Source organism: Natator depressus, chromosome 2, assembly GCF_965152275.1.
Source record: "Natator depressus isolate rNatDep1 chromosome 2, rNatDep2.hap1, whole genome shotgun sequence".
Classification (NCBI taxonomy): Eukaryota; Metazoa; Chordata; order Testudines; family Cheloniidae; genus Natator; species Natator depressus.
The window spans coordinates 178491436-178505000 of NC_134235.1; the positions used below are offsets into that span (position 1 = coordinate 178491436).

The window sequence follows — 13565 nt, forward strand, 5'->3', positions numbered from 1 at the left end:
CACTGAAATAGTTATTCTGGTACAGCTCCTAGTGTGGATGCAGTTATATTGGTACAAAATTGCCTTATACCAGTGCAGTTTATTCCCTTGTCTGGCTGGGAATAAAGCTGTATCAGTAAAAGCACTGTATAACTGCAGCCATATTGGGGAGGGGGAGGTTGTACTGCTTTAAATATACTGGTATAGTTTAAAGCAAAACAACTTTTTATGTAGAGAAGCTCTCAGGGAACCCAGATTGGTAGAATTTATACACTGAAGAGAGTGGAAGCAGCAGCAAGTAACAGCAGCTCAGACTCATCTCTGAATTTGATCTGTGTAAACCTTATTCCTCCAGCTCATCTTGGTCAGTTGTTAACCTAGCAGGTACCATTTAAATACTCTCAACATTAAGAGACGTAGTCGAACACAACTTAATTTGGGTCAAAGTATATTTCTGACATTCCCCCAATTTGTCCAGGATGGACTGTCCCTTCTTCCCATCTGTTTCCTAAGCTACATTCCTGACACTTTCTCTACAACACTGAACAGAGTGGATAGTGGACCTTGAAATAACTTACACCCCAGGAGTTTACTCTCCATGCGCCAGATTCTATGTATTATTTCATCAAGAAACATACTTACTGGAGAAATACTCCTCACTGCTGTATCCTGCAGGAGCTCTAATGTTTTCAAAAGCTGCAACTCTATGGTCATGTGATTTGAACAACAGGCCCCAGGAGGTTTGGAGGAAGCAGTGAAGGGAAAGGCCCACTGAAAGCAGCAATGATGGCAGCAGACACAATGACAGCTGTGACCGCACTGGGCAGGCTGGTCACCCAATGTTTGATGGTAGGATGATCTGTATTTCCCATAAAGCCCAGTGTCTAGGGAGACTGATTTTGTGAGATGACCATGTCTACAGAATGGAGGGAGAAGATTTGGGTCAGACCACTGATTTCGTGTTTTTATTCCAATTGTGTCAGTTTGAATTGAAGCTTCTCTTGTCTCCTTTAGACTTTCCTTCAAAGTACCCAGTTGTGAAGTAATTACTAGCTCACTCTCAGAGCACTGGGACTCTATGGATTTAATTTCTAAAGACTGGCCTTTGCCAAGGCCTTCACTCAGGGAAACTTTTTGCACAGTGGACACCAGACTTGAAGCCATCTGAACAGTAACCGACTTAGAGGGGTTAGTGTGTATTTCAGCATTTTGGACAGAATCATCCTTCTCCAATTTGGTGGCTCCTGATATTTTACCCAAACAGCAAGTCTCTGTGCTTTCCTGGGAACTAAATTCAGATATGCACTCTGGGCAGTAAGCAGAAAAGTTAGACACTTGTAAAGAACTGCTTGAAATAACCTTGCTTTCATTTTGTACTTGTGAGACCTGCCATTGGGTCTCTGATGTCCCTGTTTCACAAGAGCAGCTTATACTGTTTATATCAGTGTCCAGTTTGCAAAACTGCTGACCACTTGTGGCCTTGGTGACTGGAACCAGGGTATCAACTTTACTGAAAATCTCCTTATCACATTGCTTTCCTTTTACATGTCCTGTAATACCTTCCTGGATATTTTCCTTAAATACTTTCCCAGCATCCTCCTCAGTCAAAGGTCTCTCTCTTGTCTCTTGTTTAGCGCAGGCTCCACTGCCAGTGAAGTCAATGGGAGTTGTGCCATTCTCTTCAGCTGGAGCTGGACTTTTGGGTACTGAACTGAAGGATAAATGACAGTGAAGTTCTGGGGTAACAATATCTCCTACATCCTGATTACCAGCAGTTTGCTGTTGTATGCAGCTCTCCTCTTTCTCCAGTTGCCCTCTTCCAATTTTAATCTCCTGCTTATTCGGATCGTACACCATTTCTTTGACAAAACCCTCTGACTGATCACTGAAGGCTTGATGTAGACCATCTTCCACAATTAGTGAGAGGGCGGTCTCTTCCCTCTGGTCCTTGTGTTCTCTGTCTGGACTAGACACCCTTGAAATGTTCTTGCAATCTGCAGTGGAGGCGTTAGCAACAGGGCCCTTTGACTTTTGATGAAAATCCTGGTGTGACACAGCGAGAGCCGTTCTATGTGGCAGAGCTCCTTTTCGGTCATGGGTATCACAGCTAAGGTTCAGCTGTCCTGGAAAAGGTGGATTCTGCAAGGAAAATGAGAAGACACTAAGCATATAATATTGCAGTGCCATGGAGTAGTTTGATGAGATGGATAATGGGACTTTATCTTGAAGAATTTTTAAATACAAAAAGAACTCTTTTGTTTGGTACATGGTTAAGGGCTCACTGAAGTAAATAAAAAGGCTCTTGTTGACTTCACTGAGCTTTGGCTCAGGGAGTAATGTCACATTCCAGCCCTCTATTTTGAATTCTCATTAAAAGTTCTAGTTACATCTTACTGCACGTATTTGAATATAGGGGATTTGGAAACCTCAAATTGTGCTACTGCCTATACAACGTTATGCTGAGAGATGCCAATGGCTGCCATTAAGGAGCTCTTTGATCCAAAAAGAAACTTGTTAAAGACAGGTGTGCCAACAAGCACCCATTTTCAGGCTCAGTGGCTCCTTTATCTGAAAGCAATGGAGGCTACTGTTCAGTGCACTATGCCACACGGTAGGTCAGAGCTAAGCTGTACGGACAGTGGGGCTTCCTTGGATACAAACAGAGGAGCTAGAATATTGATTGCAGCTGAGTGTGGGCTGGAGACAGAAAGCAAGAGAAGCTGTTGCAAATGTGGCCCTAAAGGGATGCAGAGAGACAGAGCTTCATCCGCTCAGAGCTTGAGTTTTCACATTGGGCTATTTCTGAGTGAGGAGACAGCCTGCTGTTTCTACTGTGTGCAGGGAAGACTTTCTGTAAATCTTTTGTAAATAACCTAGATTACACCAAATAATATACCTGACTCACATCATCTCTTCCTAACAGATACAACCCAGCAAAGCCCTAAATGTTGGCTGACCACTTGAGCCAAAGGGGCAACAATACAATACAGTAAGATAGGATATAGGGTAGCCAAGGTGGAATAGTTCTACAAGGTATAATTTTGGACCTTACACATAGTAGTCCATTGGGGTAGAAAGTTTTTTTGTTTATGAAAATCTCCTTGTTTTCCCCACAGGAAATCTCAGGGAAATTCCATCCCCCTGTATTGCTTTATTTTTCATGAACCTGATAACTTTTGGGTATTGGTTTTGCTCAAACTTTTAACTAATCTTATTGAAGAATATCACCAGCTCTTTACTTGTAAAGATAAAGGCTCCACTGGTTCTTCCAGAAATCCACTGCTGTCAGACTGGCAGCTGTTTGTTCTTGTCACCAGCACTTCTGCAGGGAGAAAAGTAGGGGAGAGAAGAAAGAGATTCAAACAGCAAGCCAGGATAAAAATCAGTAAATGCTTCTCAGTGGGTGAACTTTAAATGTTCATTCCTGTGCTAAGTATATTCCTGGTCCTAGTAGTATTGCTCTAAATCCACTTATATGTCTACAATTAGAATGAACTATAAAGTGTGCCCAGCATAGCTGAAAATACCAGGGCAGGCATTTATTTAACAACAGGTATAAACACCACCTGCAGGTTCCATTTTACACATCTGTAAAACAAAGGTCATCATCATCTGAACACTCGACATAAACTAATGTAAATCGTCAATAAACCACTTGTTCTATTGCTTCGTTATTTCACCTGCTAAAATTGTTGACTTTTGACTATTTCTTGATTATAAGCACTTTGGGTCAAATCCTACTCATCCTACTCACATGAACAGTTCCAATGATTTCAAGGGACAACTCTCATGAGTAAGGTGAGAGGGAGTTGGCACGTAAGACTATAAACCACATAAGTCTAGACTGAGATACCTTAAAACTTGTTATTTGTTACCGTGCCAGCACAATTTTGTTTCTCAGTGAATCCGAAGGAGATTAAAGCACCATTCATTCTCCATTTCCGTGCATACAGAATGAGGCCAAAATTTTAAAAGTAGTGAGAGATTTGGGTTCCTCACTTGTCAATGGCTCATCTTACAGGTGCCAACTTGGGCACCCAAAAAATGGAAGCAATCAAAATCAGTGGCCACTTTTTGAAAATTAAGGCACTAAGGACAACTGTTTTCTCAGATTTTTTGCTCTCCTCACTTGGGCAGAAGCCCTGACTCCCCCAACATTTACTCCCTCACTGGCCTGGAAACACTTCCTTGTCTGGTCTGAGTAGATCAAATGTTAACACTCCCTACCCTTTCTTCCAATGAGAAGTGCTGCCAAATGCCTAACAGGATGTGGAGAACTACCCATTCTCTGCCTGTCCCCACTGCATGGCCTGTGACACTTCCCTGCAAGGAGCTACTCTGTTTTTCCTGTCAATTCATCTCCATCCTGATCTCAGCTCCTGATGTAACCTGCTTCTTCCTTATTGGCTCCTGATCTGAGGGAGCAGTCAGGAAACCACAATAATGGATAGTAGGATTGCACGCCAAGGCAGAATGGGGTTCCCAGGAGTGGAGTCATTCTGGACTTACTCCAGGCAACAATTCTGATCCAGCCCAGCCTCCCAACAGCTACATAACCCTCCCTTCTGTCGAACACAACACTTCCCACAACCTGTGGAAATCAACCATTTTCATCCCATTGTATGTGAAGCTAGTTACCTAAGGGTTAATTCACTGTTCTAAAAGCCATTGTAATTCCAGGGCAAGAACAATTAATACTCATTTTTGTGCATTAAGAAACACAAAACGCAGGAACACAAAAAGATGCCTTCACCCAATAGCCTATAATGAAATGTTTAATATATTCCATTTTGATGCTTGAACTAAAAAAGAGTGGACAATATTTGTAAGTGAAGGCAATTGTAAAATCAAGACCAGACCATTGGTTAAATATTACAAATTCATAAACTATGGTATCTGTCTTCTTGTCACCAGCAGATAAACTGTCAATTTAGCAGTTGTTGCCTGATTTCAAATGGGAATTGCCTGCTTGTATCCTCCACAGTCAATAATTTGCATCAAGATTGCTCTAAAATTTCTGTTTTATGGGTGGTGTCCAAATCACAGTTCAGCTTCTCCCATGAGAAAAATATTCCACCACTTCTCTAAACTTTTTTTTAACAAGCTGTTTCAATTACCTTTTACACCTTAGCCAGCTGCTGCTGCTGCTGATGTATCCTGCTGTCCTACATCCATTCACATTTATCAATAAAGAAACAAAAGCAGAGCATCATTTTTAAATGTAGTAATTTTTCAGTTGCTCTATTCCCAATCTGAATTAGACTCAAACTGATGTCCTATATGAAAAAGACTCCCCATCCCAGATAGGGTCAGTCCACTGTAAGTTTGGAAATTCACACTGCTGTTAGAAGAACATATTATTTCGTGTTACCTGTATTTGTTTGGGAGTGGTGATTATTAAGATGTTTATTCTTCTGCTGTTGTATGCGGGTTTTATAGGCAACTCACTGCTATTGGGAATTACATGGAGGAATCTTCGTAAAATTAATAGAAGGCTCAACCTTTTAGGCCCCCCATCTACCAAGTTTGTTGTAACCATGTCATCACACTCTTGTATGACCCAATTTACAACAAATTGCATTGAGTTGCATCCCCATAGCACTTTTCCCCCAACACAGCCATCAAATACTCAATCATGTTTGCACATCACCACTTATTATGCTACCTTCCCTTGTTTGTAGCCATAAAAAATCTAAGAGGGCCTGAAAGGTGTGCACACAAGATGCACCAGCCAGATGTGAAGCAATGCACTGTGGGATAACCTTAATGCACGGGAGGAGGATAGAAGACTGACTGAGCTGTCTACAGGTCAAAGTACAGCATTACAACCTAGCTATATAGGAAGACAACCATGTGCCTGCCTAGCCTGTTGGCAAGGATTACACATGCCTAGGTGCCATGATTTCCAACAATATATTAACTATGTTGAGTGTGGAGACAGAGCCAACCACGTCACTAAGGGGTTACAAACTGTGATATAGACGAAGGCTTAATGTCCATTTTGTGTCCAAATTCCATCTTCTACTGTTTTGTAGTTTATTTAAATAAAAACTCTTTAGGACTGTGGTTTGAAAGCACCCATGGCTTGTTTAGGACAGAATCGGGGGCGGGGAGGAAAGAACTGCACGTTCAGGTCAGGTTACATCAAATCACTGAAGTGACAGACTTATTGCAGGAGTTCTATAAGTGAAGACATAAAATTTTGCAAAGATGAGACTTTCTCTCTTGTTGGCCAGCTACTCAGGTTTTTCCTTTGCTTTTATTCAGGCCAATATTTCTTTTTCTTCAGTGAGAGTCTGCCTATGACAAGATTACGTAAAATCTGAATATGAAACTCAGGGTATGGGCTCAAGGTGAGAATGGATTTTTTTAAGAGATTACTGAACCATTTCCAAACCATTTTAACTTACACATCATGCATTTGGGAGAACTGGGACACATTATTGTTTTTGGGAAGAGGGGTTGCTTTGCAGTCTGTGGTCTTGTCAAAATTGGAAAAAAAAGTTAGAATCATAGAACCATAGGGCTAGAAGGGACTGCAAGGGTCATCTAGTCTAACCCTCTGCCAAGATGCAGGATTTGTTGTGTCTAAAAACCATCCAAGACAGATAGCTATATAGCCTCCTTTTGAAAACTTCCAGTGAAGGAACTTCCATGACTTCCCTAGGCAGTCTGTTCCATTATTCTACTGTTCTTACAGTTAGGAAGTTTTACCTGAGATTTAATCTAAATTTGCCGTGCTGTAGTTTGAACCCATTGCCTCTTGTCCCGCCCTCTGTGGCAAGAGAACAAACTTTTCTCCATCTTTCTTATGGCAGCCTTTCAAGTATTTGAAGACCACTATCATGTCACCCCCTCAATCTCCTCTTTTCCAAACGAAACATACCCAGTTCCTTCAGCCTTTGTTCATTCATTTCATCCCTTTGATCATCTTTGTCACTCACCTGTGGATCCTTTCCTGTTTCTCTACATCCTTTCTATACCTTGATGACCAAAACTGGATACATTACTCCCGCTGAGGCCTAACCAGCATCGAGTAGAGCAGTACTATCACCTCCTGTGACTTGCATGCTATGCCTCTGTTAATGTAATCTAAAATTGCATTTGCTTTAAGTAGCTATTATGAGGTAGCTGACTCTGTGTGAAACATCACTTAGCACTTAATGTAGACAAGGTTTAATGTCTTTACACTTGAGTGAGCAGTTGGAGGCATCCTTTGGTCCCTGTGTTGTGGGTCAACTCTAGGCCTATGCACCACTTCATTTCACTTCAACCTTCAAAACAGGGCTGATGAATGAGCCCTCAGTTGAGGATATGTCTTATGCTGGCTCTTTGCACAGCAGTGGATTTTACTTCCTATGAATACTGTGGTAACTAACTAACTGTAAATTATTTAGTGGCTACCACTGTAAGCAGGCTGTTAGCGTTTCAATAAATTCCCCTGTATCATATATAATAATGCTGGCCTACACTAGGACACTGACACTTTGATAGCCCCTTAAATCAGAATTACTCAGTACACCAGGTTTCTATCAAGCATACAAATTGAGTATTCAAGATAGTTTGGCCCACTCCACATGAGCAGCTAAACTTTCTCAACAATGGTTGAAGGTCACCCAAAGGGGCACAAATTGTTGCCAGCAACGGTCATTCTCCTAGGGCTGGTCTACGCTAAAGCTGTAAGTCGACCTACGTTATGCTACTTCAGTTACGCAAGTTACGTACCTGAAGTCAATGTAACTTAGGTCGACTTACAGTGGTGTTGACACTGCACTGTGCTGACAGGAGACGCTCTCCCACCGACTTACCTTACGCTTCTCAGGGAGCTAGAGTACAGACGTTGATGAGAGATTGCTCTGCCATTGACTTAGCTTGTCTTCACCAGACCCACTAAAATCGACACCGCTGTATCAATCGCAGCAGTGACCTCAAATGGGTGTTGTGTTTAATAATGCAAATAATGCTGGGTGAATTCGGCAAAAAAGTATCCAATACTATTCACATGAATTTTAAAATAAATTCACTTGGGCCATGATCACACCTCGTTTGTCTTTCATGAGCATTTGAATACTTAAGATTTATGGGCACAAATATTCATAATTTTTGAAGTTGAATGAATATTTGAAGAAACTGAATTTTAAATTCACACATATGAAAATGCACATCAAAGTGCTCACCTGCCCATCCAGTCACAGAAGAGAAAAAATACGAGGTGACTTATCTGCCCAACAGCAAGCAAGCAATGTGGCTCAAATTGTAAATATGTGTGATTAACCCACACAGTGTACATTTTTCTAAAAAATATCCAGCACATATATTTGACTAATAAATACATTCCAAGAAACAGAGATCAGGGATATTTTGTGAGGGGGAAAAAAAGGCTGAAGGAGTCCTTCTGAATTATTCAGTCAGCTGTATTTGTAAAGCACTTTGCAGTCTTTCACACAAAGCTCTCAAGGTATTTGCATAATTATAAATCATGACTTTCTCCTCATCTAACCCGATTCAGCAGGATACGTAAGCATATGCCTAACTCTAAGCAGTGAGTAGTCCCAGTGTAACTATGGTAAGCTAGCACTGTGATGAAATTCAGGTCTCCTGCAGCTATTACATGGTGGTGGTGGATCTTGAATGGCAACATTTGATTACAGATTGGATGTTCTCGTTTCTAAAAACGTATATATAAAAAATCAAACAAGCATGAAAACAAATTAGAGTGACTTGTAAAAAATTAAAGCTCAGGTTTTAAACTGACTTTAGATGCCTAACTTAGGCACCTAAATCCATATATAGGTCACTTTTATATAGAAGCCTATCTTCAAAGGTGCCAAATATCAAAACTCTAACAGAAGAAACTGGGCATAGGCACTGACTCTGTGGGTGCTCTGGGGCTGGAGCACCTATGGGGAAAAAATGTTGGGTGCTGAGCACCCCCTGGCAGCCCCCCCGATCAGCTCCTCCCATCCCCACAGCACCTCCCACCCGCCACGATTCACTGCGTTCAGGAGGCTTTGGGGGGAGGGGGAGGAGTGAGGACATGGGGCGGTCGGGGGAGGGGGCAGAACTGTGTGCGAAGAAGCGGGGCGGGGTGGAGCAGGGACGGGGAGAGGCAGGGTGGGGGTGAGGCCTTGGGGGACGGGGTGGAGTGGGGGCAGGGCTTCAGGGGGTCATGCACTCCCTAGCACTTTGGAAAGTCGGTGCCTGTGAAACTGGGAGTTTGGCACCTTTGGAGATCAGGTCTCTTTTAGTACATCCCACCTCCATAACCTACTTAAAGCAGGACACTTTAGGTGCCTCACTTTAGGTACAAAGTTTGCAAATGTCAGTCTTAATATTTACCTGCAGGAGTGCACTTCATGATGTCAAGACAAAACATTGTGGTACTTAAAATGCAGGTTTTTGTCTTGAAGGATGGACAAAAGAAATAGTCTACTAAAATTAGAGCTGTATTAACTTTGGAATAGGTACTGACTATGCCTCATTTATACCCCCCAACCCTATTGGTGGCAGATGTTGCAGATTCCTGTGGTGTCTCTGCCCCATCTATGTACTGTAATACCACTGGCTAGGTTTGTATGTCATCTTTCACCACAATAAAACCTTACCTACAGCATCTATCAACAGGAAATTCCTACCCAGTTATGTCCCACTATCTCCAAACCAACCTGCTATATCAGGGCTGAGTAGATCCGATTATTCTTATTAGTTATTTGTATTGCCATAGTGCCTAGGAGCCCCAGTCATAGACCAGGAGCCTATTGTGCTAGGCACCGTACAAAGAACAAAAACACTGTCCCTGCCCCAAAGAGTTTGCAATCGAAGTGTGAGATAAGAGATAACAGATGGATACAGACAGACCAATGGGGAGACTACAAGGAAACAATGAGACAATATTGCTCAGCATGATAGGCAGGGAGCTCAGTGCAACCTAATTGCTATCAGAACATCATTTGGAGAAGGTTAAAGTAACTAGAATAAAGGATAAAGAATCATCTGTAGCCGGACTGATTGATACTCCACACTCTTCTGTTCCCCGAACTGCTACAACCAAATCTAGTAAAACTCCCCTGGAATAGTTATTTGTTGTCAGATATACAGTGGGCTTACAACTATTATCTGAGCCGAGGCCTCTTCGCAGTCCATTGGAGTTTTGTACAGTACAAGAAAATATTTCATCTAGGCATCTGGATGCAAAAATAAAAAGATAAACAGCTTACAGATAAGCATGTGGGCCCCTCAGGTATGTGACCAAAATGTCTTTCGCTAACCTGGGCTGCACATCTGCAGGGCAGCTCCACATCACTGCCAAAATGGGGGAGTGCAAAACTGCCACAATTGCACATTCTGCCTACTCTAAAGGGCTGTTTTTCAGCTGTTCTGAGTACTAATATCCATGCCATGCACACTTAGTGTCACTGAAATACAAAACAGCAAGTTTATGATTCAAACATATTTTCTGAAGCATTTAAAAACTTCTATTTTCGCCACTGCAGAAGTAAAAATGTACAGATTGGGTGGTGCTAGCAAATCTCTGTTTATATTTACTTTTTCAATAGAAACAATATGAGGCCCAATTCTACAACCCTCTCTCACGTTTATTGAAATGGGCCTTCTAGGAATGCCCATTTCAATGGGATTTATCACCGGAGTAAGGGCTGCCCAACTAAACGCATCGCCATATGACGAGACCTGACAAACAGAACAACATGCATCAGCATAGGAGAATGATCACCAGGTGGCAGCAGCAGACAAACCAAAAACTTCAGTTTTCAGTGCTGGAATAAACGACAGTTTTTATTAATGCCCTTCCACTGATCTTTGTTTTAAACAAAACTATAGTAGAAGTTAGATAAATCCTCTTATCTGAAACCCACATTATAGGAAACTGGGTTATGTGCCCCATGATGCATCAGTTACATCCTATTCAAAATGCAGGTTAGCTAGATAAATTCCATGTCCCCTGTCCCATTTGGATTAAGTGAGATTCTTGTTTAAATTAGCATACACAGTATTACAGAATCATAGGGTTAGAAGGGACCACAAGGGTCATCTAGTCTAACTCCCTGCCAAGATGCAGGATTTGTTGTGTCTAAAAACCATCCAAGACAGATGGCAACCCAGCCTCCTTCTGAAAACCTCCAGTGAAGGAGCTTCCACTCCCTAGGCAGTCTGTTCCATTGTCCTACTATTCTTAAAATTAGGAAGTTTTTCCCGAGATTTAATCTAAATCTGCTATGTTGTAGTTTGAACCCACTGCCTCTTGTCCTGCCCTTTGTGGCAAGAGAGAACAACTTGTCTCCATCTTTTTCATGGCAGCCTTTCAAGTATTTGAAGACCGCTATCATGTCCCCCCTCAATTTCCTCTTTTCCAAACTATCCAGTTCCTTCAGCCTTTGCTCATATGGTTTGCAATGCATCCCTTTTATCATCTTTGTCACTTGCCTCTGGATCCTTCCCATTTTCTCTACATCCTTTCTATGCATTGGTGACCAAAACTGGACACAGTACTCCAGCTGAAGTCTAACCAGCTCTGGACAGAGCAGTACTATCACCTCCTATAACTTGCATGCTATGCCTCTGTTAATGCAACTTAAAATTGCATTTGCTTTTTTTGCAACAGCATCACACTGTTAACTCATGTTGAGTTTGTGATCCACCACATATTATCAGTATCATACAAAATCCTGTACCAAACACAATTATTATTACTATTATTTATTTGTATTTTGGTATTGCGTAGGAGCCCCAGTCATAGGCAAGAACCCTGTTTGTGCTGTACAAACACAAAGCAAAGAGACAAGTTCCTGCCCCCCAGAGAGCTTATAACAAGAATAGAAAACTTCAAGGCACCCAGGGTCCCCAGAGATCTTGCTGTATAATTATTCTACTTTTACTAAAGAACCCTCTTACCCTCCTTCTCAAACAGTCTGGCCTGTTATTCTTTCTGTTATCACAGATAACACTGATACATCTAAGATGTCATGTACATTTTCAGTTATATGGTGGCTATATTGTAGATAATTGTGCAATTTTCTCTCCTGTTCTCTTCCTCCCACTGTACATGCTATTATTTATTATTGCATGTTTATATAAGACACCCATCACCGTGGTATAGCGGCACGCTTCACATAACTTGAAAGGGAACTATATTTTCCACATATAAGGAGCAAAATGTATTTAGTTATTTTGATTTAAAAGTGATTATCCCAAGCTCTAAGCATTTCATAAGATTAAATCATGCAGAATAAAAATAAATGTACACAACATCCTGTAAACTAGCCATATAACAACCACAGAATAACTAGCACATCACCATAGCCCTCAGCCTTCAACCTATTCCCACCCAAAACACCTGAGAAATTAGGCGCTTTGCATCATGTTCCTCATGAGCCCTATGCTTTAGAAAATAGTGAAATGGCTAGGGCTCTCTCTCTCTCTCTCTCTAAAAGCATATGCTTTCATAGCTCACATTTAGTAGAAAGCCTTGGTGAGGAGTGGAACTGGTTGAAAAGTTTCTCTAGAACAACTTTGTAAATGAAGAAAATTCTGTTTTTCTATAAAAAATAAATGAGCATATGCCTTGTGTGTTTTCCAACCCCCCCAGAATTGTAGAAGGAAAATTTAGATGAAAATGGAAAAAATGTTGTTTAATTAAAATTTTTTATGGGGAAAAAAATATTTCCCAACAATCTCGAGTGAACAACTTACTAGAAAGGCCAGATGCAAACTTCAGAAGCGGGGGTTCCTTACTGAAAATGCCTCATCTTTGGCTCCAGCAACCACACCCTTAGGGCAATTGGGTCAGAGTGAGAACAAGAGAGTATTGTCTTTAAAGTATCAGGGGTGGGGTCATTTTAGGTTTGATGATACTGCCCAACACTTTGAATTTCACACATTTTCACTGGGAATAGTCCAGGGCACAGGTGTGATATGCTCTGACAACCGACTTCACTCAGAGGGTAGGCAGCTGCTTTCTGCACTAGTCAGAGCTTCTGAGGGGCTTTCTTGCTTAGTCATAAACAGACTGCATTGGCAAGTCTAGAAATAATGAAGGTGTGAATGAGCAATGTGAGATCTGCCTTTTAGAGGAAAGGTTTTAGGTAGTGATGCATGATCAGAATTATTTCTAGCCCTTGATACAATTTGGGAGTCTAAGAGAAGTGATTAATCTAGCTAAACCCTGAGATTACAGCCCACTTTTATCCTCCTTCAATTGATGGAACAGCTTTAGACTTTGCCAGGTCCTCCCTGTATTTTTCCTTGCCAGCCAGCATCACCTCCATCTTATTAGTAATTGAGCATCAGCCAATTGGCTTTAATCCATCTTCCAATCCCTGCCAAACTTCGGGAGAGCCTGGTGATGGCTATGTCTGGTTCTGATGAAAATGAGATGTAGAACTAAGTGTCATCAGCATACAGATGACATTGCAGATATTATTTCACAATCTCCCCAAGTGGCAACTGCAGAGAGATATGAATAAAAAGAAATGACAGGACTGAACTCCTGTGGGTTTCAACAGCTGAGTGCCCTGATGAAGGAGGAGGAGTCACTCGAAACCAGCCTATAGAATCACCCCAAACAGAAT

General features: G+C 41.6%; 1 protein-coding gene across 6 annotated transcripts in view; it reads right to left on the reverse strand.

Annotated features, from left to right (window-relative positions):
* ITPRID1 (ITPR interacting domain containing 1) overlaps positions 1–13565 on the reverse strand; it is a 60339-nt gene that overhangs the window by 15308 nt on the left and 31466 nt on the right. For all 6 annotated transcript variants that reach the window (XM_074945391.1, XM_074945389.1, XM_074945388.1 and 3 more), the window contains 2 exons: positions 3219–3301; positions 622–2118 (listed from right to left, as the gene is read on the reverse strand). In XM_074945391.1, the coding sequence (XP_074801492.1) occupies positions 622–2118; positions 3219–3301 (1580 nt within the window). The remainder of the gene's footprint in view (positions 1–621; positions 2119–3218; positions 3302–13565) is intronic.